General features: G+C 44.1%; 1 protein-coding gene across 3 annotated transcripts; it reads left to right on the top strand.

Moving 5' to 3' along the window:
- The first annotated feature begins 2,999 nt into the window (after positions 1-2,999).
- Positions 3,000-22,933, top strand: LOC139746679 (protein singed wings 2-like). Of its 3 annotated transcripts, none has more exons than XM_071658120.1 (7): positions 3,000-4,417; positions 8,663-8,820; positions 12,784-12,942; positions 14,273-14,431; positions 16,963-17,064; positions 18,089-18,169; positions 21,537-22,933. In XM_071658120.1, the coding sequence occupies exons 1-7, from the start codon at positions 3,895-3,897 to the stop codon at positions 21,906-21,908; spliced, it is 1,554 nt and encodes a 517-aa protein (XP_071514221.1). In that variant the 5' UTR covers positions 3,000-3,894; the 3' UTR covers positions 21,909-22,933. The 3 variants fall into 3 exon arrangements, with proteins under 3 accessions (XP_071514221.1, XP_071514223.1, XP_071514222.1); XM_071658122.1 differs by having other exon boundaries at positions 3,745-4,417; positions 21,565-21,716; XM_071658121.1 differs by lacking the exon at positions 18,089-18,169 and having other exon boundaries at positions 3,745-4,417.
- Positions 22,934-25,760: the final 2,827 nt, after the last annotated feature.

The raw sequence follows: 25,760 nt of genomic DNA, 5'->3' as shown, positions 1-25,760 counted from the left end.
AACTGGCTATCTTCACCCACCTAACTATCCTCACCACTTACCCACCTGGCTGTCTTCACCACCCACCCACCTAACTATCCTCACCACTCACCCACCTGGCTATCTTCACCACCCACCTAACTATCCTCACCACCTACCCACCTGGCTATCTTCACCACCCACCTAACTATCCTCACCACCCGCCACACTCTCACCCAGGCTGTGGATGACCCGTTCATATCTAGAGCATTGCTAAAACGTTCCAGTCAGCCAGCCATCACAGCTCCTCTCCTGCCATAACCTGACGGTGCAGGGAGCGAGCTCTTGAGTCACTCCTGCCTGAGCCCAGTCATTATGATTGTTTACCTTGCATACCATCACACACACACACACACACACACACACGCACACACACACACACACACACACACACACACACAGAATCTACATCATGGAAAGATATGAAAATCTCATTACAACGTTGTTGGACTCGTCTGTGTCTTGGCAGTGGCCACACACACACACACACACACACACACACACACACACACACACACAACACAAACACATCTCACTCACCAAAGACATACGAACGCACGACTGGAACTCATTAATCTCACAAAGTATACTCATAATCTACTGACTTGAGTAACTGAGAGATGAAGAATTCAGGTACAATATATTCGACCTATTCTTTCCCTCCGGTCTGAGTTCCTACTGTTAAAAAGAAAAAATCTACCCTTTTTTTTTCACAGTAAAATCGTGAATATTACGTAGGTAGTTAACATGGGCTTAAGGCAGAGAGAGAAGGACCAACTACTTGATAGAGGAAAACCCCTTTCCCTCCTGTGGGATTAGGGGCAAGAAAGCAGCAAGAAACAACACTATCATCCCATACTGAACCACAAGACACACTGAGGACCCAGTCACTGAGACAGATGGTGGATGACATCTCCGAACTCCCATTCTACTAGATCGAACTCCACTCTCATCATACTTACACTTTTTATCAATAGTATCACACTACGTGTGTATCCAGGCTAGAACCAAGGACCTGACTGTAAGGTCTGGAAGGTAACCAAGTCTTCTGAGATGTAGTGATATTTTCTAATATGCTCATAAAGACTGATAGAGGCGTGATTCAGACACAATTTATACTGGAGGGTTTAACGCTAACATTAGCACCAACACGGGTCTGGGTGAAGATCACAACCCTAACGCTAACATTAGCACCAACACGGGTCTGGGTGAAGATCACAACCCTAACGCTAACATTAGCACCAACACGGGTCTGGGTGAAGATCACAACCCTAACGCTAACATTAGCACCAACACGGGTCTGGGTGAAGATCACAACCCTAACGCTAACATTAGCACCAACACGGGTCTGGGTGAAGATCACAACCCTAACGCTAACATTAGCACCAACACGGTTCTGGGTGAAGATCACAACCCTAACGCTAACATTAGCACCAACACAGGTCTGGGTGACGATCAACCCTAACGCTAACATTAGCACCAACACAGGTCTGGGTGACGATCAACCCTAACGCTAACATTAGCACCAACACAGGTCTGGGTGACGATCAACCCTAACGCTAACATTAGCACCAACACAGGTCTGGGTGACGATCAACCCTAACGCTAACATTAGCACCAACACGGGTCTGGGTGAGGATCACAACCCTCACGCTAACATTAGCACCAACACGGGTCTGGGTGAAGATCACAACCCGTAGCGGGAAAGAATTTTGGGCGTTTTACGACATAAACAATTATCTCCAAACATACCGTGGCAAGTCTCCCATTTTGGCAGCCCAAGAAGCAGGCAGGGCTTGAGGAGAGAGGGGAGAGGGGCGTGTGTGCAGGCGTGGGAGTGCCAGACACACACACACACACACACGCCTCCCCAGGTATATAACCTTATACAAGTTCGTCGTTTGGAGCCACTGTTTACACGCATGGATGAAAGGTTGAGCTGGTCAGTTTAGGTTCCTCGGCGTGGGGGAGAGAGAGAGAGAGAGAGAGAGAGAGAGAGAGAGAGAGAGAGAGAGAGAGAGAGAGAGAGAGAGAGAGAGAGAGAGAGAGGTTGACTCACACTACCGAGAATAATTATGTCGTGGGATGTGTTTCCGCTGGGGTCATGATAATGGGGTTAGCACCCCAGGTTAAATATGGGGCAAGTGTGGCAATCTGCTGTGTTGCCCTTAACTCTACAGTCACACCATTGATAAACACAGGACGCTAATATGAGGCACTGTGTTAATCAGCCATGTTATTACCCATAACACTCCAGTCACACCACAGATAAACACAGGACACTAATATGAGACACTGTGTTAATCAGCCATGTTATTACCCATAACACTACAGCTACACCACTGATAAACACAGGACACTAATATGAGACACTGTGTTAATCAGCTATGTTATTACCCATAACACTACAGTCACACCACAGATAAACACAGGACACTAATATGAGGCACTGTGTTAATCAGCTATGTTATTACTCATAACACTACAGCTACATCACTGATAAACACAGGACACTAATATGAGACACTGTGTTAATCAGCTATGTTATTACCCATAACACTACAGCTACACCACTGATAAACACAGGACACTAATATGAGACACTGTGTTAATCAGCCATGTTATTACCCATAACACTACAGCTACACCACTGATAAACACAGGACACTAATATGAGACACTGTGTTAATCAGCTATGTTATTACTCATAACACTACAGCTACACCACTGATAAACACAGGACACTAATATGAGACACTGTGTTAATCAGCTATGTTATTACCCTTAACACTACAGTCACACCACTGATAAACACAGGACACTAAAATCATCATTTCCCTTCATGAAAGACGCACAAAAACCATAGTTACAAAGTCTCTTAGTTCGGTCACAGACGCCGAACAGCGAAGGAGTTCTCCTCTGGGGGAGTGTGGGTCCAGCAGGGTCCTGTGCCTGCGTCGCCCAAAAGTGCCTCACCCCCTGCAGTCGGGTGACGGCGCTGGTGCGGGCGGGGTTACATAGCACTCTCCCTCCTCCGTCAGTACCGCGAATGAGAAGCGGTACTCTGGCCTCCTCGTGGCTACGTCTTCGCCACCGCAACTGTGCCACCGACTCAGAGCAAACGTTTGCAGTCGCTTCATATCTTTTTTCTCTTCTTACATTCTACACATACGTAGCAGGAGAGAAAGATGACCTCAGGGTCAAAGTGTAAACACGGGTGGACGGTGGCGCAAGAACGTGCGCAGTTGTAGGGCTACAACACTCCGGCAGGATATGGTTATCGTGTGTTTTCTATTACGATAATGTCAAAGCGTGTAGTCCCGTCACAAGGGATTTCCCTCACCGGAGTGAGCGTGTGAGTGCCGCCGTTGTTCGTGGGGTTCTTGTGGCCAAAACAGCGGCAGTGAAATGTTCTACTAACAGTGCGGTGTAGACTTCGCCCGATGGTGTTTTATGTGTTTCGTGGCAACTGTGTGGAGCATGTACCAAGGCTCTGTGGAAATTCTTGGGGCAAAGGATAGTAGCGGAAATCGGTGAGCGAGTTACGTGAGGATAAGAAATGCTCTGATCCTCCGTTCAAAAGGGCGTCATTGTGGGCTAAAGCTCTGAGGTAAGCTGACCCATGAGGAAAGGGCTACATGCCTCGACCTTTCCCTGAAATGCGAGGCTAATATCAGTGTTAATCAGTGTGATCAAACACTCCATGATTAATTGATAATCAGTGATTCTGGGACGATGTGATAATCAGCCGTAACTCACTGCTGTAACGCTGTAAGGTATTCTCTCTACATTCATAGATGAGAGACAATCGTGTGGTTGCAAGAGAAGCCACATTAACGTGAGGGGGAAGACGGCCCGTCCACAGCATCTCCAAACATGAAGGCCGATCATCGACATACCATTCTCCTCCTTCTTATATGTGTGACAGTGAAACGACCAGTAGGCGTCACTGCTGAGAACAGCAGTGTCTCTCACGTGAGGAACGACGAAGACACTGGTCCCGTTCATCATCTGGGAACGAACCGGGATTTTTATGAATCACTCGCTCTCGAAGGTTTTGATGACGCGGTGACACTGGACGTCCGGATTGAGAGAACCAGCGGCCACACCGCTCTCCCTGAAGACATGGACACCCTCAGATCGACGATGGCTTCACCTCCGGAGAACAAAGAGGAAAATGCGCTCCCTGTTGTGTCAAAGGGCGGCGTCTTGTACTACGACATCGCCCAGGTTAAGGCAACTGAGTTGGTCATCCGGATGACTAATGTAAAGGTGGGAAGGATCACGGCGACGAGGGATTACGGGCCGTGTCTCGTGGAGAGCCTGGTGCTGAAGTCGGGCTTCATCGTGGACAAAGACATCGCCTTGGTGTGTAACCTGAAGAATCTCACGCTAAAAGGTATGGTCTTCCGTCTCTTCTCCCACTACTGTACTCCGAGGATAGGTTACTTGTTTAACCGTACGACAGATGTTCCTCATTCATTCTATCTTCTAGATTTAAGTTTCGATGACTTAGTTCATGACTTATGATATCATAACAATGGGGGGAAACAGCTGCTAATATTACAGTGGTATACTGACGTAGATGTGAGAATAAATATTTGTTTCTGGGATGCACACAAGACACGACTGGTGTGCAGACAACCAAGTTGACCCAAAACGGATTTACAGGATACAAAAAGGATCTTTTAGAGAAAAAAAAAGCCAAGAATGCTTTCACCCACCTTAAGATGAGGTGAGAAAAAAACGGAAAATTACAGGAAAGGCTTAGCCAAAGTAAAAATCAACCAGCCAATGATACGTAGCATCTTTTCCATTTTGTAAATACATCAAATTGTAAATACATCATATTGTAAATACATCAGATGGTCTGTCTGCTCTCGATATTCTTCCCTTACTTCGTTCATGCGATCATATGATACTAAGGGGACAAAGATTACTATACACTGCTTGTTAAAGACCAATGCATATCTAACACTCGCGAGCAAGTCTGATGTTTTTGAAAATTTCCTTTACCCTCCGTGCTTCTTCATGAGACAAAGTGTGTCTTAAATGTCCGGTTGTCATCTAAATCTTATTCTTGAAGCACAGGAGACGTCTCGGGCATACGAAGACAGCTCATCCTTCAGTCAAGTGATTATAAATGATATTGAACGGTGTATGAACAACATGCACTTCCATAGTACATACGTTACCCCTCACAGTAGGATTCGAACCTCTGCCACTTGTGTGGTGGCCTGAGGCGCTTATCACTCGTCCATTGAGGACTGGCCGTTGCCGTTCGATTACAAAGCGTCAAATATCCTTCGTCATCTATACAATACTGGTGAAGATTACAGACCATTACGCTATGAAAATGGTATGATATAGCTGGATTCTCCGATTCCTGGTTAGATATTAAAAGCAAGCAGATTTCTTTGTCTGATGTACAGTTCCAGGATATGATCTATGTAGCGCTCTATACAGTAGTCTTGCTCTTCGTCAAAGACATTTCCAGTCTTGGGATGAAAAATGTTGACAGTCTCGAATTCATTTTCGTTGTAAGTGAAGACAATCATAGTAAGAAAATAAATCTAGAGTAACTTCCCTAATTCTCTGGACAGTGCACTAAAGGTAGACGAAAATCTCACTGACCAGTTTGCCGAATACTTTGATCAAACGCAAGTCGAAAGTAACGAGGGACTTACTTTCCAGTAGCTTCAGGAATGGACTCTCTACCTAACCGTACTTTACAGCGCCCCCACTACACTCTGTTGAGGAACCTGCTCGTGATATGAACATATTAGATTTAGTTGTGGCTATAAATGAGGATGTTTTCATAGCGGTTAAGGTTGGTGACTGTGACGCATTCATAGGCCGCCAAGGATCGAGTCTCCATAAGTTCCACTCTTAGTTGTGGCAGTCGGTCCACAATCAACTCAGCTAGCAGTTCACCTTATCTTTGGGGTTGGTCGATGGACTGGGTATCGGGCTTAGGCTAGGGTATATATGTATTTAGCGTTTATAAGTTGGCCTTGATTAGGGGATTCAATTGTCTGTGCCGTCTCAGATGATGTATAAGAAAGAGAAATTGTCTAAAATCTCGTTGCTAAAGAAGTGTTTAGTAATGAGCGATCTTCCGACAAGTCAGTTTTGAGGGAGCTTTTCCATGCTACGTGTGTTTATGCTGCTGAACACTACAGTCACAAAGAAGTAAATACAGACGTCAGTTTCGCAAAGTTAAAGTTCATCCAAGTAGCCTCGATGGCATAAGATGGGATGATATCGTCAGTGAGAACGAAGTGAACGTAACTTGAGGAAAAGTTTGCTAACACATGAAGAACGTAAGAGCCAGTAACGTAATGTTCAGTTCCCTTCTAGAACCAAACGAAGATGCTGGAAGAGCTGAGATAAGAGAAGGGCTTTACCATCGAAGAAAAATGTCACTTAGGAAATCAAAGAAAACACTTGGAAATAGAAGAAGAAATTCGGTATAATTTGGTACTACAGACAACCACAAATGGACAGACTAAAGAATTTTCTATAGTCATATTTGAAGCAAAAGATAGCAATTATTAACTTAACTGACCAGCCTATAGATGATGAGAAGCACGAAATGATAATGTAAGACGATAAATCCCTAGCAGTCTGTAATTACCTTATTCACCAGTGATGAGACAGATGACCAGATGATCCAGTCATTTACGAGCCGAGGGGAAGGAACATTCCTTTTTTTTTTTTGCCACGTACACATACACGTTCAGGATATACCATCAGTGTCAAACGAAGAGAAACTTCACGAAACTGTAAATCATGATATAGTGGACCATTGATTGCTCCTTTCCACTAAGTCACTCGCTCCAAGGCGTTAAAGTGCAGAGGGCTGGAAAGTTTCCCCTAGCGCTAATCATCATCACCCAGAGAGCTTAACGATCGAAACTGGAAGACTTGTGAGAACCACCACTGGACGAGAGATTCCATTTCATTTAAGAGGATCGCCGCTTCATCGACGATTGGCACCGTGATTGCCGAGGAAACCGCTTACGTCTGACACAACCGCTTGATTCATTCGGTTACATAAGAACTCTGATATGAAAGTAAAGCGGTTGATTCCATGATTTAGATTGAGAGAAAAGCATTCAGCAGAGTCAATCATCTTAAACTGTTGGCATTAGTGGCACGGATGGCAGTGTGCCTTGGTGTCGATAGCGCTGGGGAACAGGCTATAAACAAAGAATGGTTAGCTGTGATAAGTGGCGTGCCACAGGGATGGCTTGTGACAAGTTCTCTTTCTCGAACATGATTTTCATTTGTTCATCATCTTCTGTATCCCTGAAGGCGTGAATCACTCACGTAAGCGTTTGGATCATCGTGTTTCACATTCTTCGTGGCTGCTGGCATATAAAATCAACGATACTGATGAAAGGTTAAGCTTTGTAAGATATTCCCAGAAGACTACAGTTCATCACGCAAGTAAACAGCCTTGACCGATACGTGACACTGACACATTTTGAAGAAGGCAGAATCATTTATGATCTCGACTAATGCAAAGTTTCACACACTGAGAAAACGAAATGGCAGAATTACCCTCCATGGATTCTGTCGAGCTTTATAAACTATATGAAGAAAAGAAAAAGAGAATTGGTCTAGTTATATTTCCAAGGTCCTATGCTAGGTAAACGTTACACAGCGATTGAAAACAGCGAAACAGAATTCTATAGGCTTCATTCGAATTCAAGTCTAATGAAGCGATCTTCATTGTTTAACAGATGATTGGTTCGTCCCAGCCTTAAATATTGTGTCCGGTTTGGACTCAAGGGCGTGGGGAAAGGGTAGAAGGGATGAGGGGGATGGGAGACGAGGTACACAGAATACAGAAAACACACGTACGAGCTACCAAGATGAGTCTTGGGCTAAGAACAAACGCTTTGAGAATCGGTTAGATGATGACACTTTCGTTCAGCTTAGGAAAAAAATGAAGATTATCGAGACGATTCAATACAGTTTTTGAAACTTAGCAAAGGCTTTGATAATCTGAATCTTCAGCAGCTGCTTAAAGCGAGCGATAATGTTATGCAAACTTGAGGGCAGAACATTTTAACCTCAAATGAGGTCAAGTTCTTTTTATGCTGAATAGGATTATTAACATGAGACATGATTCCCCATTAAGAGTACCTGTGAGGAACACAAACTTAACAGATATACCTCGCTTTTCAAGTTCACGAGTGACATCATTTTTCCATCTCCGTTACTGCATATGGAATTTTACAGGTAAATATTTCTCTTGATGTCACGAGTATTGTTTTGCCACCCTAAACCACACCATTCTTTGAGCGCTGGCAGCCACAGAGAAGATAAAACACGAAGATCCGAGCACTTTCGTGATAATGCGAATCTTCAGGTTATGCAGAGATGATAATACTAAAATTGACATCCATGTGAAACCTCAGGAAAGCATTCGGATCCTTCGTGTTTCAGTTTTCTCCTGTAACTTCCAGCGTATTCCAGGATCAATAATTCTTTTCGTCCTCCCTACCCGCACCGTTTTCTACGTCTCCGTTATCTATCATGACCACATAAACTAACCTAGAAAGAACTCGACGGTCTGTCACCGTGTGTTCATGAGGGACTCACTCGCTGCTGCTTCACCGCCAAACTCTTCCAGGAAGAGAATGGCAGTGCACCAGAGACTGGAGTTGGCTGCGGGGACTGGGAGCAGCTGTCGACTACAGGAGAGCCACATGTACAGACGCCTTTTGCCATAGAGAGTATTACCTTCCTGGTGTCTCGCTTCCCTGCTACTTTGAGGAGGTACTCAAGAAAGTGAGTATTCAGGATATTCCATGCATGGCCTCAAATACTCCTTCGGAGATATTGTGCTATGAAAGACACATGTTGCAAAAAGGCACCGGGAAATATTCTATGATACTATGGAGGAATATCTGATGATCATATGTTCTGTTGATGTTCTAGAAATGATTCGTGAATCTTAAATCAATTACATGTGATTCTTAGCTTGATTTACGGTGTCGCAAATGATTTCACGACTCATTTCTGCTGAGGGAACTGGTAGATGTATGTAAAGCGGAGACGAGCGGATAGGGATACCTTTTTGCAAGACATCCACAACAGTCGGCTAACCAGAACTTTCGCCCTCTCCCCAACCCTGTGACTTACTTCCGCTTCCATAGCTCCATCCGCTGCCAAATCCACTCAAAGATATCTAAAACTCTTCACTTCCTCCAGTTTTTCTCCATTCAAACTTCTCCCAATTGACTTGTCCCTCAACCCTACTGTACCTAATAACCTTGCTCTTATTCACATTTACTCTCAGCTTTCTTCTTTCACATACTTTACCAAACTCAGTCAGCAGCTTCTGCAGTTTCTCACCCGAATCAGCCACGAGCGCTGTATCATCAGCGAACAACAGCTGACTCAATTCCCAAGCTCTCTCATCCATAACAGACTGCATACTTGCCCTTATCTCCAAAACTCTTGCATTCACCTCCCTAACAACCCCATCCATAAACAAATTAAACAACCTTGGCGACATCACGCACCCTTGCCGCAAACCGACATTCACTGAGAACCAATCACTTTAATCTCTTCCGACTCGTAAACATGACTTACATCTTTGGTTAAAACCTTTTCACTGTTTCTAGCAACTTCCCTCTCACACCATTTCCGCTTAATACCTTCCACAGAGCATCTCTATCAACTTTATCATGTGCCTTCTCCAGATCCATAAATGCTATATACAAATCCATTTGTTTTTCTAAGTATCTCTCACATAGATTCTTCAAAGCAAACACCTGATCCACACATCCTCTACCACTTCTGAAACCACACTGCTCTTCCCCAATCTGATGCTCTGTACATGCATTCACCCTCTCAATCAATACCCTCCCATATAATTTTCCAGGAATACTCAGCAAACTTATACCTCTGCAATTTGAGCAGTCACTTTCATCCCCTTTGCCTTTGTACAATGGCATTATGCATGCATTCCGCCAATCCTCAGGCACTTCACCATGAACCATATATATATACATTGAATATCCTTACCAACCAATCAACAACATAGTCAACCCGTCTTTTAATAAATTCCACTGCAACACCATCCAAACCCGCTGCCTTGCCAGCTTTCATCTTCCGCAAAGCTTTCATTACCTCTTCTCTGTCTACTAAATCATTCTCCCCAACCCTCTCACTTCGCACAACACCTCGACCAAAACACCCTATATCTGCCACTCTATCATCAAACACATTCAACAAACCTTAAAGATACTCACTCCATCTCCTTTTCACATCACCACTACTTGTTATTACCTCCCTATTAGCCCCCTTCACTGATGTTCCCATTTGTTCTCTTTTCTTACGCACTTTATTTATCTCCTCCCACAACATCTTTTCATTCTCCCTAAAATTTAATGATACTTTCACACCCCAATTCTCATTTGCTTTCTTTTTCACCTCTTGCACCTTTCTCTTGACCTCCTGCCTCTTTCTTTTATACATCTACCAGTCATTTGCACTATTTCCCTGCAAAAATCGTCCAAATGCCTCTCTCTCTTCTCTTTCACTAATAATCTTACTTCTTCGTCCCACCACTCACTACCCTGTCTAATCTGCCCACCTCCCACGCTTCTCATTCCACAAGCATCTTTTGCGCAAGCCATCACTGCTTCCCTAGATACATCCCATTCCTCCCCCACTCCCCTTACGTCCTTATCATTTGTCCTTTAAAACTTACAGGAAGCCTACCAGCTCTGAGAGCTATATTCATTATTTCTCAGTACATGATTCTTCTATGAAAATGTCTGTAGTTATGTCTATGTCATTAAGAGCACTATGGATATGTGATCCCATAGGCCTGGTAAACGAATGTAGTCATATAAGACGTATCTTTAGGCTGTTATATCGTATCAATTGGTTTGTGAACAAAGCTCACTGGAAAGCTAAGAAGACATTTTATGCTTCTTGTAACAAGAATGTGACAAATAAGGATGTCTAAATGTTTAGTGTTGCTCTATTCTCCCAACTCGGCTAATCTAAGACATGTTAAGAAAACAGTGCTTGTAATGTTGCTTGCTAGTACAATAACACCATCAGTAAGACCTTAATAAATAGTAGGCCAAATCATGCAATAATTGGGAGTGTTTACGCCATCTAATGCAAGGAATGTAAAGATACCTATATATAGGCCAGACAGGAAAAGCTGTAACGGAGAGGTGTTATTGGCACCGTCATGCAGTACGCAGGGATGACCACAAAAATACGATCGCTAAACACTGACATGAAAATGATCACCCCATAGATCTTGAAAATCCCGTTATTCTATACCTCTCTGCTGATTATGCCACACGTAACGTCATTGAATGTCTTAATTGCTAATACTAAAACTTTGATTTGTCCCCAGGTAATTTTAAAGCCCATCCTAGCATTAACCAAATCATTATGAGAGAACTGACTAAACACGAAAGCATAAAAAAGTTGTTCAAGACACACCCAGCTATCCAGGTCAACCCCCGCCACGTGACCGCCCCCTGTACAGATTGTCGTTGGACGGCGGGACTCAAGTGTGATGTTGGGATTTAAATAACTTTGTTAAGTACTGGCACCTGATGAGGTGGATTGTCTCCACGAAACATGTTGTGCCACATGTACAGAAACATTACATGTTAAATAAGATTGTATGAACTCTTAATGAAGTCCGATTTCACCTTATATATATATATATATATATATATATATATATATATATATATATATATATATATATATATATATATATATATAGCATTAATGAGATGCCCTTGATAGGGTATTCAGCTCTCCGTGCCATTGCACACGAGAGAACCTGCCTGGAGCCACGGCCGCGTCCTTCAGGTGACTCAGACACAGGAGATGCTCCTCACAAGACCCGCCCTCACCCCAACTGCTCAGTCTCCACGGCGCCAGGCATCGCCACCCACACACTTTACAAGATAAATATCTCTCCCAGCAATACAGTACCTTGCTTTGTTCACACACACACACACACACACACCGGTAACAATATGAGCACTTCCCTTCAACACTTGCACGACAGCTAATCTGATCTTTTATGTATATGACTCAAAGACTTAAAAAGACATCCGAAGAGAGCTGATGCAAGTGTTCGAAACACTGGACCATTTCTAGAGCACATCATACGAAAATTTCCTCACCTTAGACAAGGACTCAGTAACGAGTAAATTATGGTATAAAGATAAAAGGAAGGAGGTTGCAAGAGCAATATGGGCAGAATATTTTCACTTACAGGGTGGTGGAAGATTGGAATATACTATCTCCAGAGATAGTAAGTGCCAAAACTATAAATATTTGTTTAATCGAGGCTACACAAATACTTCTCTGAGAACTCCTTTCAGTTACGTGGCCAAACTTACATTATTTTTCTTTTTTTTTTCTTTCAGAATCCAGCCGCAGAGACGTTATCAAAATGATATAGGGAACTTTTTTTCTAGTCTACACTAACCTATAGAATTTCCATGGCAGTATCTAGCAAATATACTGCACAGTTCTTATCCTTTTCTCATTTTCATTCCTGCGGGCAGTTGAGCCAGAGGGAGAGGTGGGTAGGGAGGCTCCTCTGTTTTGTAATCCCGTTTTCTAATATTCTATTTCTTTCTAACAGATAACCATGGTATGAACCATCAGGTCTCTTGTTATCTGTCCCTCTCGTGGACGTATTTCCATGTATTGTTTACCTGAGAGAGAGTCTTTTGTCCTTTCTTTTTAACGCAGGATCTACCACTGTGCCCTGATGTGTGCAGCCGCTGCCTTTGGCACTTTAGGGAGAACGACCTGAAAGTGACATACACCTGTGACAATGCCAGTCTGACCGATTCCATGCTTCCGGAGCTACCTGAGAACCTCACCTCACTCAGCCTGGAGGGAAATAAGGTAACCGAATCAAGCTGATCCTTTCTAGTTTCCTGTTAGGCGCCTATCCTCACACGTTCCCGGTTCTAGAGTCCAGACATTTTCGACGGGCAGTGATCACAGTTACGTGGTGACCCTTCCAATCTGCAGCAGCCAGCATACTTTTCAGTGCCTCTCTTCAGTTGTCAGATAAAATGGGCTTTCTCTTTTTTCGCTTTGAGACAAGGACGAGTGATTTTGAGTGTTGTACAACCCACTGAGTTTTGTTCATAAAAGCAAGTTTCAGTGTGGCTGTAAGAGTTGTAAGTAACCGAGAACCTGCACTGCAGAGGGTTGTCATTTGAATATGATTAATGCCATGATATCTTTCCCCGTAGTACATGAAGAGTAATCACAAATAGTAATCACCTCATCCAACCATTGATGGGGTCAGGCATGCTTCCCGTGTCGCTCTCGAGCCGTCAGTAATCGACCTTGGACCTGAACTATCCCCACGCCTCCTTCCCCCTTAAACTGGATACTTTGGACCTATCATCTACCCATGAGACTGTCTACTTCCACTTATTGTAAAAGAGACATTGAACAGATCACTACACACATCAGCGAACCGGGGACTCAGGCTGCTGGGGTCGCTGCTCCCCACACACACACACATACTCCCACACCTTCGACCGTTGAGGAAGAGAACGAGAGACTTAGTAGTAGGGAATCTCGAGGAGAAGGTCAGAGGCCGGAGGTGGGGATCGCCCAGTGTAAACACTGCGACAGTGACGGATAACCACCACCACCAGCAGCGGCAGCAGTAGGTTCCTCACCATACCACCACCCGCCTCACCAAGACGACTGACCGACGTCCGTCACCACACTCATCGTGCACTATCCACTGCTCGGACAGGCTCAGATACAAGAATAGCTCTATACCTCCGATTGTCGTCAACAATATGTGACCGAGCGCCAACATTACACCAAGTGAATAACTTAGTTATTCCGTAGTTATCTGTCTGTCACTCACTACAGTGCTGTAACGGAAGACAGCAACCTAGGCTAGGTGAAACGTGACTACCATAGAAGCACTTCGCTGGCTGGCTGGCTTGAGTGGCCCTCCCAGGTGGTATAGCTCTCGCCCCTTCCCTGGTCGGTGGCGATCTACCACCTACCAGAGAGAGAGAGAGAGAGAGAGAGAGAGAGAGAGAGAGAGAGAGAGAGAGAGAGAGAGAGAGAGAGAAATGGCCGTAGGAAGGACAACAGGTTTCGAATCGTGCTCGAAGTAAGTGGGAGGCAACAGAGCAAATCAACAGCCGTCATCAACGTCCTGCGCACTTAAAGCCTTCACTCTTCTCTCAACCCTCAGATCAGATCGACGGAGAGGTTGTTCGAGCGTCTCGAGAACACCAGGAACCTCGAAGTCCTCAACCTGGGTCGGAACGAGCTCGTTGACTTCCCTTACCTCGACCGAGACATCTTCAACAACCTTATCGACTTGTCCCTCAATGACAACCAGCTGAAAGAGGTATGTTTGGTATGCTTTGGCTATGATTATATGGATTTTTCTTTTTTGGGGGTGAGGGGTTGATGACCCAGTCATATGGATCTTTTTTTTGGTGGAGTTGATGACCCAATCATATGGAACTGATCATCACAATAGGTGCATGCCATATAGAAATGGAAATAGAGTTCATGGTAAAAGGTGGGGAAGTAGATAAGTAGATGAACAGATAGATAGATAGAATAGATAGACGGTAACATGAGTCTCCTCCCCAACAAAGCATCAAAAGTACCATCGTATATAGACGCTTATAAACCCCTACTACAAGACGTGGAGGATGAGATCAGCGCTCATCTATCATCATGGGTTTCGTGGCTAATGCAAGGGACAATCTTCCCCCCATATCTCCGTAGTTATCGCTTTTCTTTCGTCTGTTTTTGTCTCTCTCTCTCTCTCTCTCTCTGTGTTAGTCTCGGGGGCTATGTGTGTCAAGACGTGTCATATATTTTGTGTGTGTGTGTGTACGTACCTGGTCGAATGAGGCCACACTGACACACGAAGAAAGCAATGAACCATTGCTTCCTTTGGTCTACTTTCTCAGTTCCCGTTCAGTTCACGACAGTGCCAACAGCGACCCACGTATGCATCTCATATGGTCTGTGTTTTACTAAGATTTTGATGGTCACGGGACGATGTGAGACATGAGATTGCATGATAAGGACGGAATGCACCTAAGGGGCAAAGAGAGTCCGAACTCTTTGCTGCACGAATCATAGAGAACCGAACTCTTTGCTGCACGAATCATAGAGAACCGAACTCTTTGCTGCACGAATCATAGAGAACCGAACTCTTTGCTGCACGAATCATAGAGAACCGAACTCTTTGCTGCACGAATCATAGAGAACCGAACTCTTTGCTGCACGAATCATAGAGAACCGAACTCTTTGCTGCACGAATCATAGAGAACCGAACTCTTTGCTGCACGAATCATAGAGAATCATGGCTCATTTTGCCTTACGAGTCCAGGAGAGATTTTTTTTCTTTTTCAAGGCTGGGTGGAGGTCGGTTAGTCGACGACATGGTAAATAATAACGGGCCGTCTCCAGGCAAAGGCCTGTGCCGTACTGTGGCAAAGATCAACGGACCGCCTCCAGGCAAGGGCCCGCGTCGTACTGTGGCAAAGATTGACGGACCCCCACCAGGCAAGGGCCCGTATCGTACTGTGGCAAAGATTAACCGACCGCCTCCAGGCAAGGGCCCGCGTCGTACTGTGGCAAAGATCAACGGACCATCTCCAGGCAAAGGCCCGCGTCGTACTGTGGCAAAGATTATCGGACCACTCCAGGAAGGGCCCGCGTCGTACTGTGGCAAAGATCAACAGACCACCTCCAGGCAAGGGCACGCGTCGTACTGTGGCAAAGATCAACAGACCACCTCCAGGAAAGGGCCCGCGTCGTACTGTGGCAAAGATCAACGGACCGCCTCCAGGCAAGGGCCCGCGTCGTACTGTGGCAAAGATTAACCGACCGCCTCCAGGCAAGGGCCCATGTCGTACTGTGGCAAAGATTAACGGACCCCCTCCAGGCAAGGGCCCGCGTCGTACTGTGGCAAAGATCAACAGACCACCTCCAGGCAAGGGCCCGCGTCGTACTGTGGCAAAAATTAACGGACCCCCTCCAGGCAAGGGCCCGTGTCGTACTGTGGCAAAAATTAACGGACCCCCTCCAGGCAAGGGCCCGCGGCGTACTGTGGCAAAGATTAACGGACCCCCTCCAGGCAAGGGCCTGTTTCGCACCCCTGTACGACAATCATCAACAACAACAACTGGTCGAAGATGATTTTCTCGACCAGACGGTCACAGAACCGACGCGGGAAGTTCACCTACTTGACCCGGTCGTCGCTCTTGCATCCCAGGTGTCCCCCAAGTAACGAACACTCTCAGCGAACACGTTGGTAGAGCACATGACCATAACGTGGGTAAGAAAGTTTAGTCACACATCTCGAATCTCACTTCCCTATAAACAGTGTTATTACGCCTGACTTTCAAAAAGTGCGGATTTCAATGAGTTGCGCCACGTATTAGTGAGTATCACCCTTGCTGGTTCATACCCACAGGAATTACGGACATGTCTTAAGTGACTGTTTGTGGACCAACAACACACATTCGTTCCTACGCATGACAGAAACACCAAGATCAACAAGAGGCCAGAACGCTTTTTCCACAAGCATTACAAGAAATAAGCTCGACAAGCTCCAAAGAAATAATAAGGCAAGGACACCGAACCTTGTAATGCAAAACGAGACATCTACAAAAGATGTAAAAGGACTTATTAGAGTCTGTTTCTCTCTCTCTCTCTCTCTCTCTCTCTCTCTCTCTCTCTCTCTCTCTCTCTCTCTCTCTCTCCAAGGCTCTATGCCATTCCCACATCCTTCCATATGTGCAACCCTAAAAGACTGTTTGGAAAACTCTGTATTTCAAGGCTATTATAGGCTCTTCGTCATTACGTCATCCATTTCTTCCCAAGGAAATAAGACATCAATGTTTCTCCTTCCAGTTGAGACTGGAAGCGATCCAGCCTTTCCTGGCCAAAGAGGAGCTGATCATGGAGCTCCAGGGTAACCCGTGGCGATGTGACTGCAATGCCTACACCTTCTACGTAAGTAGTGGGCCCAGAGGAAGGGACGGGGAGGTCACCAAACGTAACCTCTCACTGATGACGACACTGGGAGGTCATAGCGACATCAATGAGATTGATGCTATGCTACGTTAGGTCACTGCAATACATGACACCAGGTCGCCACAGTACATAACACTAGGTCGTCACACTACACGACATCTGGTCACCCCAGTACAAGACACCAGGTTGTCACAGTACACGACACAAGGTCGCTACAGGACTCGACACAAGGTCACCACAGTACACGACACCAGGTCACAGCAGTACACGATACCAGGTCGTCACAGTATACGACACCAGGTCGCCACAGTACACGACACTAAGTCGCTACAGTACACGATACCAGGTCGCCGCAGTACACCATACCTGGTCACCACAGCACACGACACCAGGTCACCACAGTACACGACACCAGGTCACAACAGTACACGACACCAGGTCGTCACAGTGCACGACACCAGGCCACCACAGTACACGACACCAGGTCACAACAGTACACGACACCATGTCACAACAGTACACGACACCAGGTCGGCACAGTACAGGACACCAGGTCACCACAGTGTCCGTCTTTCTCATGTTTCTATCCTTTCAGCTCATTTCAGTACCCGACAGCACAGGCCACTACATTGGCCGACACTGCAGATCATTACCGTGCCGGACGGTGGAAGGTATCACATTGCTGTAACTCACTTTAACTCACGACAGAATCCTTCAATTGATAAGTACGACTAAGACTGTGACAGGAGTCGCTCTTCGAAGCTGTAAGCCAATATCAAACCCCACTCAGAGTCTGGCCCGTCAAGGGGATTAGATCATCTAAGTTTGTTATATCATCATCATCGAGTCTTTTCTCCCGAAAGTGGTTCATGTGTGTTCGAAGCATCATCGAGTCTTTTCTCCCGAAACTGGTTCATGTATATTCGAAGCAAGGATTCTTAATATTTCTCCCTTTGGTTTTTCAATGGACCTTTTCCTTACGTAAGATATTTTCTTATTTCAGCATATAATGTTGAAATACCCGAGGAAGAGACTGCTCGTCCAGGACATTAAAGATGTACGGTGCACCAAAGAATCAACTAACGTACGTAGCTCCTGTTGATTTCCTTCTTATCCCTCGTAGAGTAAAATGAACTCACTCAACATTGGAATGAAATCACCCTTTTAGCATCTGAATTACTGATATCAATAATGATTAACATTCGTACCATATCCAATATATGTTAAAATGTGATATATATATATATATATATATATATATATATATATATATATATATATATATATATATATATATATATATATATAAACATATATATATATATATATATATATATATATATATATATATATATATATATATATATATTCAACCGAGGCAATATTTCCAAGCTAAGACTAGAATTCTACAATTCATAACTAAATATTCTAACATTAAAACCTGAATTTCAAAACAGCTAGACGTTCTCCTCTGAACCTGATGAAACTTAATCTAAAAAACACAACAACTCAGTCCATACCTCATCGTTATCTATGGCGGGTTTGTTCCTGTAGGAGAGGAGGGACTCCAGTACGAACAGGTCGGTGTTGGATGACCTCCTACAGGCCAGCACAGAGAAGCTCTCTGTTGACATCGGGTGGTCAGTGTCGTGGGCGTGATTCCGTAGTGCTGAGAAGGGGTGCTACTTTTTTCTTAATTACCTGGTAATCAGACACTTCGTTGAGTCCTGTAGCGGGGAGCAGTGACGAAGGAAGCACATTAGTCCTGGAACTCGGAGGCAGATGGTCCCCAGGGCACGCCGGACGCCGAAGGCTTCGTTGGGGGCTCAGTATAAGCATAGTCCATCACTGGCGGAGGTGTGGAGGAGGTAGTGGTCAATCTAGTCCATCACTGGCGGAGGTATGGAGGAGGTAGTGGTCAATCTAGTCCATCACTGGCGGAGGTGTGGAGGAGGTAGTGGTCAATCTAGTCCATCACTGGCGGAGGTGTGGAGGAGGTAGTGGTCAATCTAGTCCATCACTGACGGAGATGTGGAGGAGGTAGTGGTCAATCTAGTCCATCAATGGCGGAGGTGTGGAGGAGGTAGTGGTCAATCTAGTCCATCACTGGCGGAGGTGTGGAGGAGGTAGTGGTCAATCCACTGACCAGCGGGCGAGTCTGGCGATCATTGAGGATGGTCGTTCTATTCCTCCGCCTCCTCCTCCTCCTCCTCCCTCGCCAGCCTGTCGGCTGATACTTGCCTCCTGGCTTGCTCCAGCATCAGCTGACGTCAGCGTGAAGTTAGGTGGCTGGAAGGATGTGTCCTGCCCATTTCAAACCTCCGTTTTCATAGGCAAGAGGTGTTAGACGCTTTGTGTTTGATTTCTTAGGTCTGCGGACCATCGATGCTCTTTTATTCTGAAATGATTGGAATTCCCAACAAACGTTGAACTTACCTCAAAAGTGGATGAAAATCATACCTTCCTCAATCTTGATATTAAGTAAAGGTGTTGGAATTCCTTCACGATATTAGTGTATATAAGAAACCCCAAGACGAAATTTGTATATCATGATCGAGTACACACGCACCTCGTAGTATAATCCAGGGCTATGTAAGTGTTCTGCTGATCTTAAAATTTCACACTGAAGCAGAACCAATGAAAATCTTTGTTACACACGAGAACGGTTTTCATTCGTTGTTCAGGTTGCTTGTTATCTAACGTGTCCAGTGAACGGCAGCGTTTGCCACAGAGCATGGGACGCTGGACCAAGGTGTTTGGATGGTCGTTTGCTAGTTAAATTTAGCAGAATCAGACGCTTTAGTCCTTCCGTTCCCGGTGTACACGGGTGACAACAGTGTCAGAGCAAGAGGGGTCTATGTGACTATCACTGGCCAGCGCAGGAAAAGACGGAGAGTTCCTTGATCAAAACAACGTCACTGTAAATTAAAAATAAAGCCATATTAACGTTACAATACACTGTCAATGTCACTAGCACTTCACAATCTTCTTCGCACATGAGGTTCCTCGATTAAGGCGCAAAAACTACCTTTTCTAGCGAAAAATAGGGAGCCAGTCAGGGGTCAGCAGACCCACACTGTGCGCACAGGTCGCTTCCAGGACGAAAACGTAAACAAACACAGATCAGAGAGTACATGGCTTAACTGAGTCTCAGATTTAAAGAATTATTACCGTTGACATTTACTGCACGACTGTGTCTTTTTGTTCAATGGCGGTACATTATAGACAGACGAGTGGCTTAATGATGGATTTCCCTCAGCTTGGTCCAACATGAGCTGACGCAATTTGATGCCAATAAGTTAAAGCGTCCAACCAAGTTTCCAATCCCAGTTTGTTTGATAGAAGGAAGAGAGTCTTGTTAGATAGACAGAAGAGTGTCCATCCCAGTTTGTTAGATAGAAGAGTGTCCATCCCAGTTTGTTAGATAGATAGAAGAAAGAGTCCATCCCAATTTGTTAGATAGAGAGAAGAAAGAGTCCATCCCAGTTTACACCTCCGTTTTATAAACGATATGTAGACGATACGTTCTTCATTTGTTTGACTTCCTATCATAACAAACACTGAATTCACCTCTGAAGTGGATGAAATGATGATACCTTTCCCCTTTCTCGATCTTAATTAGATGTGTGAATTCCTTCATGATATCAGTAAGTAGATGATCAATTTAGGTTGGTCTTTGCACGAAACTTGCTTTTGTTTATACCAATCGAATACATATACATTTGGTTGCAACTCGGGCCAAACGAACTTTTCTTATATGTTATCTTTTATCTTAAATTCTACACTGATGTAGAATCACTGATTTTTTTTTTTAACATTATGATTTTTCTTTAAACTTCATCAATATTACATGTTGGTGAAACACTTCACAAAGTGTTATGTTCTTCTATACAACCATCAACGGTTCTTAAGGCTGTGATATATCTTCCAGTCTCGCTCACTGGGAAGGGTATGTTTAATAAACTTCGTAAGAAATTAGCTATTCTCTTACGTGAGTTTTACCCGTGAATTAACATGAGAGAAGTTTTTTTTACACATAATTGTACCATTTACACATAATAGTACCATTTAGAGATTTTCCAAATCAGGCATCGTCAGAGTTAGTGTGTTTTTATAAAAGTCTAATCAACTTTCGAGTCTGGTTGTTTTTGAATGTGTGTTAAAAACGGTAAGATGTTTGATCATGGATTACGGATCTGTCGTTTCGACTGGGAGTTCTTGACTGTATTGGATTTATATATGTTACGTTTTAACACATTTTAGATAATGTAGGATAATTGATTATCAATTTTTTCGTTATTCTTTGTCGATTATTTATTTCACGTTAAGATTTGATATGTTATTTTTACTAGGAGCATTCTAAAAGTATATATATATATATATATATATATATATATATATATATATATATATATATATATATATATATATATATATATATATATTTACAGGAATCGTTGCCATTGTGGTTTATTGAAGGAGACGGGTGTATGGTAGAGCCACTAGCCGTCGACATCTGGGCGATAGCGAACGTAGTCTTGGCCATCCTAAACTGCATCATGATCTACATCATCGTAGACCTGACGCTGATCATCACCAACTTCAGAGGATGGAAGAACACGAAGAGGCCCAAGCTGGACTATGCCGTGTGCTGGGCGAAGGCGAAGCTGAACCTGACGATCAGTTGGTTCAGGAGGACGAAGCAAGACGCGACGGCGGAGGAAGAAGAAGGGCAGTCCAGGGTTGACAGAGAAGTCACCATCAGGAGTCATAATCGAAGTTCTATCTATAGGATGAGGACGCCCGTACCGCCCATGGACTGAGCAGGCGTGGGCGCCCCCCGGTGTGTGTGTGTGTGTGTGTGTCTAACTGCTATTTGTGTGTCGTTCGTGTTGCCCCGTTTCCTAAGCTCATATGTGTGTTACACACACACACACACACACACACACACACACACAGACACACACACGCACACACATCCCAGCCTAAGCCAGGTGTGTGTGTGTGTGTGTGTGTGTGTGTGTGTGTGCTTGATTACCAGCTTGTACTGTGCAGGGAGGGAGTTTTACACTGGGGAAGACCCCATCTCTTGAACACACTTTACCATCATACACACGTGTGTAGGTGTGTTTGTTTGTGTGTGCTTTATATGTAAGAAGAAATACCTATTTTTGTATCATTATACGCATGCATATATGACTTGCATGTGCGTCTGGACGTATTGTGGCTAATGTGTTTTGTTTGTTGGTACTAACAATACCATCATATTTCTTTGTGGCTCCTAACAACACCATCATATTTCTTTGTGGCTCCTAACAACACCATCATATTTCTTTGTGGCTCCACCGTTCATATTTATCATTATGTGAGTGTCGACTCTTCCTCTGTGTTCTGAAGAATGACATACCGACCTGATAATATGCCAATCATATTCTCACTTCTCACTGATAGTACGAAAGGAAAACAAAAAACGTTACATCAATGCTTTAAACGTTTTAAACGCTCTTGAGGAGAATGGGATAACATGTGTTTTCTTTCTTTTGAGTGGTTAGCTCACGTGCTCACAGACAATATGTTACGATCTATGATAATCTCAGATAACGGGATGTTGTTCACACTCCTTTCCCATATAAACACACACCTACTCACCTTAAAAATCGGCACCACAATCCTTGTGTATCATATAAAACATTCCATCAAAACTATACGTTCGTGTCCTTCCATCTCTTAATCTTGTCTATACTCCTATGTGCATACACACAAATGTTAGAAGATTAAGTGAAGATAAAAGCAAAGACTCAAGATAATATTGGACTAAAAGTTGATATGAAAATATATTAAGATTCCATTTGCTCTTGATCATTTCCACAAACATTTTGAATTGCTTGCTGATGAAGATGACACTGGAAATGGAGACGGAAATGAGATTATTGAATATGAGATGAACGACTCATTAGATATGAGGTTAACGACTCAGGCAATACTTAATAACCCCATAACACTTGAGGAAGTAAAGAGAAACCTCAGTAAATTAAAAAGAATGATATGGTATTGAATGAATACATCACATGAACCCAGCACTTTCTGTACAGCTTATATGTTATATTGTTTAACAAAATCCGTGACACTGGTGTCATTCTGAGTGGATTATTGGCATTATAGTGCCACTGTATAAGAACAAGGGTGACATTGATGATCCTAACAATTACAGAAGGATCTCAATCCTCAGTTGTATTGGGGAAAGATTTGGCTTTTGTGTCAAATGAACATCTAGATTTTGTTTGGACTACTATTCCTTCAAACATACCCATTTTTGCCCTCCGAGATAACGTTCTCTCCTTCCACACATTCTTCATCGCTCCCAGAGCCTTCACCCTCCCTCTCCCACCCTGTGACTCACTTCCGCTTCCATGGTTCCATTCGCTGCTATGTCCACTCCTAGATATCTAAAACACTTCCCTTCCTCACTTTTTCTCTATTCAAACGTACATTCCAATTTACTTGTCCCTCAACCCTATTGAACCTAATAGCCTTGCTCTTATTCACATTTACTCTCAACTTTCTCCTTCCACACACTTTTCCAAACGCAGTCACTAACTTCTGCAGTTTCTCACTCGCATCAGCCACCAGTGCTGTCTCATCGGCGCAAACCAAGTGACTCACATCCTCACATCCCCACCAGACTGCATACTCTCCCTTCTCTCCAAAACTCTTGCGTTTACCTCCCTAACCACCCTATCCATAAACAAATTAAACAACCATGCTTCGAGGCAAAATTACCTCATGGAGATTTCTGTCCTTTCCACTGAAAGAGATAACGACACGTCCATAGAAAATAGATTCTAAAATCTGACATCATCATCAGTGTGTGTGTGTGTGTGTGTGTGTGTGTGTGTGTGTGCCTCGAGCATCAACGACACCGATACCCTTACCCTGTGGTTCTCCGGCGCGATTCGATCCTGGATTCAGTTCCTCCTGGTGAAGCTCAACTTGAAGTTACTTTATATGTATATATATATATATATATATATATATATATATATATATATATATATATATATATATATATATATATATATATATATATATATTGTTAAGCTGCCTCACTAGCCTCACCAACATAGTAAACAAGATACCTGGCAGTGTGGTCTCGTTCTCTCTTCCCCGCTCGCCCGACACCTGCACTGTAATTATACCCGCACAAGTGCAGGGGACGGGCGGGAGGGAGCCAGGATGTTCACCTGGACGAGCAACGTCTGCTTAACGAGGCAAGCTTGCAGTTATGTGTGTGTGTGTGTAGCGTCGCCGTGCAACATCCCTCCTGTGACTGTCATGCTAAGGAAAGTCTTACAAGAACGTGACGACAATTTCTAATCACAAACGAAGCAAAAAGACGTAAAAAAAAAAAGAATATGTTGATCTAAGGCGAGTAAATCCCTCATAGTGTTTGTGTGTGTGTGTGTGTGTGCGTGTGTGTGTGTCTGTGTGTCAGGTCGCTGGTGATCACGTCTGCAGTCTATGTTGATACTACGTAATGTGAATCGCCTCAGGTGTCAGGTTCCTTTCCTCCTGCAGACACACACACACCCACACACACACACACACACACACACATATATATATATATATATATATATATATATATATCGACAGACAGACAAACGACCTACATATGTATGTATAACACCACATGTCGTCCTCAAGCATTTCATTTGCAACACATTCACTCTCCTCTGAACATCCTCATCCATTGCCCATGTCTCGCATCCATACAACATTGCTGAGACGACTAAATCATTTTCGCTCCTCCTCCCTTCAGAAAGCGATCTCTCTTTCCTCACATTTCTCAGTGCTCCCAGAACCTTCACCTCCCCCCCTTACCCACCCTATGACTCACTTCCACACACATTCAGACACCCCGGCCTGAGTCTTCAAGGAGGATGAGCACTCCCCACTTGGCTCGTGCTTTCGTTCCATCTTGTGAAATGCAAGAAGGTGAGGGAGGGGCAGCTCCAGCCCCTCTTTTCGCATTCTGCAACATGCAGGGAGTACAGATGTATAACTCCTTCTCCTCTGTATAATTCCGGCACTTTGAAAGGAAGACCGCTGCATCATTCTTATCAAGCTCTTTCTTTTGAGTACATACGATTTTCATATATACATCGCTCTAATATACAGAATAAAAAAAATACACAAAACTACTCCAGTTGATCTTCTTTTTAGACCATGTAACTGGTGTATATGACGCCCAGCTGGTGTAACTGGTGTATATGACGCCCAGCTGATGTAACTGGTGTATATGACGCCCAGCTGATGTAACTGGTGTACATGACGCCCAGCTGGTGTGTAACTGGTGTATATGACGCCCAGCTGGTGTGTAACTGGTGTATATGACGCCCAGCTGGTGTAACTGGTGTATATGACGCCCAGCTGATGTAACTGGTGTATATGACGCCCAGCTGGTGTATAACTGGTGTATATGACGCCCAGTTGGTGTGTAACTGGTGTATATGACGCCCAGCTGATGTAACTGGTGTATATGACGCCCAGTTGGTGTAACTGGTGTATATGACGCCCAGCTGATGTAACTGGTGTATATGACCCCCAGTTGGTGTAACTGGTGTATATGACGCCCAGCTGGTGTAACTGGTGTATATGACGCCCAGCTGGTGTAA

The sequence above is a fragment of the Panulirus ornatus genome, chromosome 66 (assembly GCF_036320965.1).
Source record: "Panulirus ornatus isolate Po-2019 chromosome 66, ASM3632096v1, whole genome shotgun sequence".
In the NCBI taxonomy this organism is placed as follows: domain Eukaryota; kingdom Metazoa; phylum Arthropoda; class Malacostraca; order Decapoda; family Palinuridae; genus Panulirus; species Panulirus ornatus.
Note: the sequence above shows the minus strand (reverse complement) of the source record. Positions and strands in the feature narration are given on the sequence as shown.

What these genes read in the sequence shown, in the direction of transcription:
- LOC139746679 (XM_071658120.1), top strand. Translation starts at nt 3,895, where the DNA reads ATGAAGGCCGATCATCGACATACCATTCTCCTCCTTCTTATATGTGTG. An exon ending in GCAATGCCTACACCTTCTAC is followed by an intron (nt 17,065 to 18,088) that starts GTAAGTAGTGGG and finishes TTCTTATTTCAG; the next exon opens with CATATAATGTTGAAATACCC. An exon ending in GCACCAAAGAATCAACTAAC is followed by an intron (nt 18,170 to 21,536) that starts GTACGTAGCTCC and finishes ATATATTTACAG; the next exon opens with GAATCGTTGCCATTGTGGTT.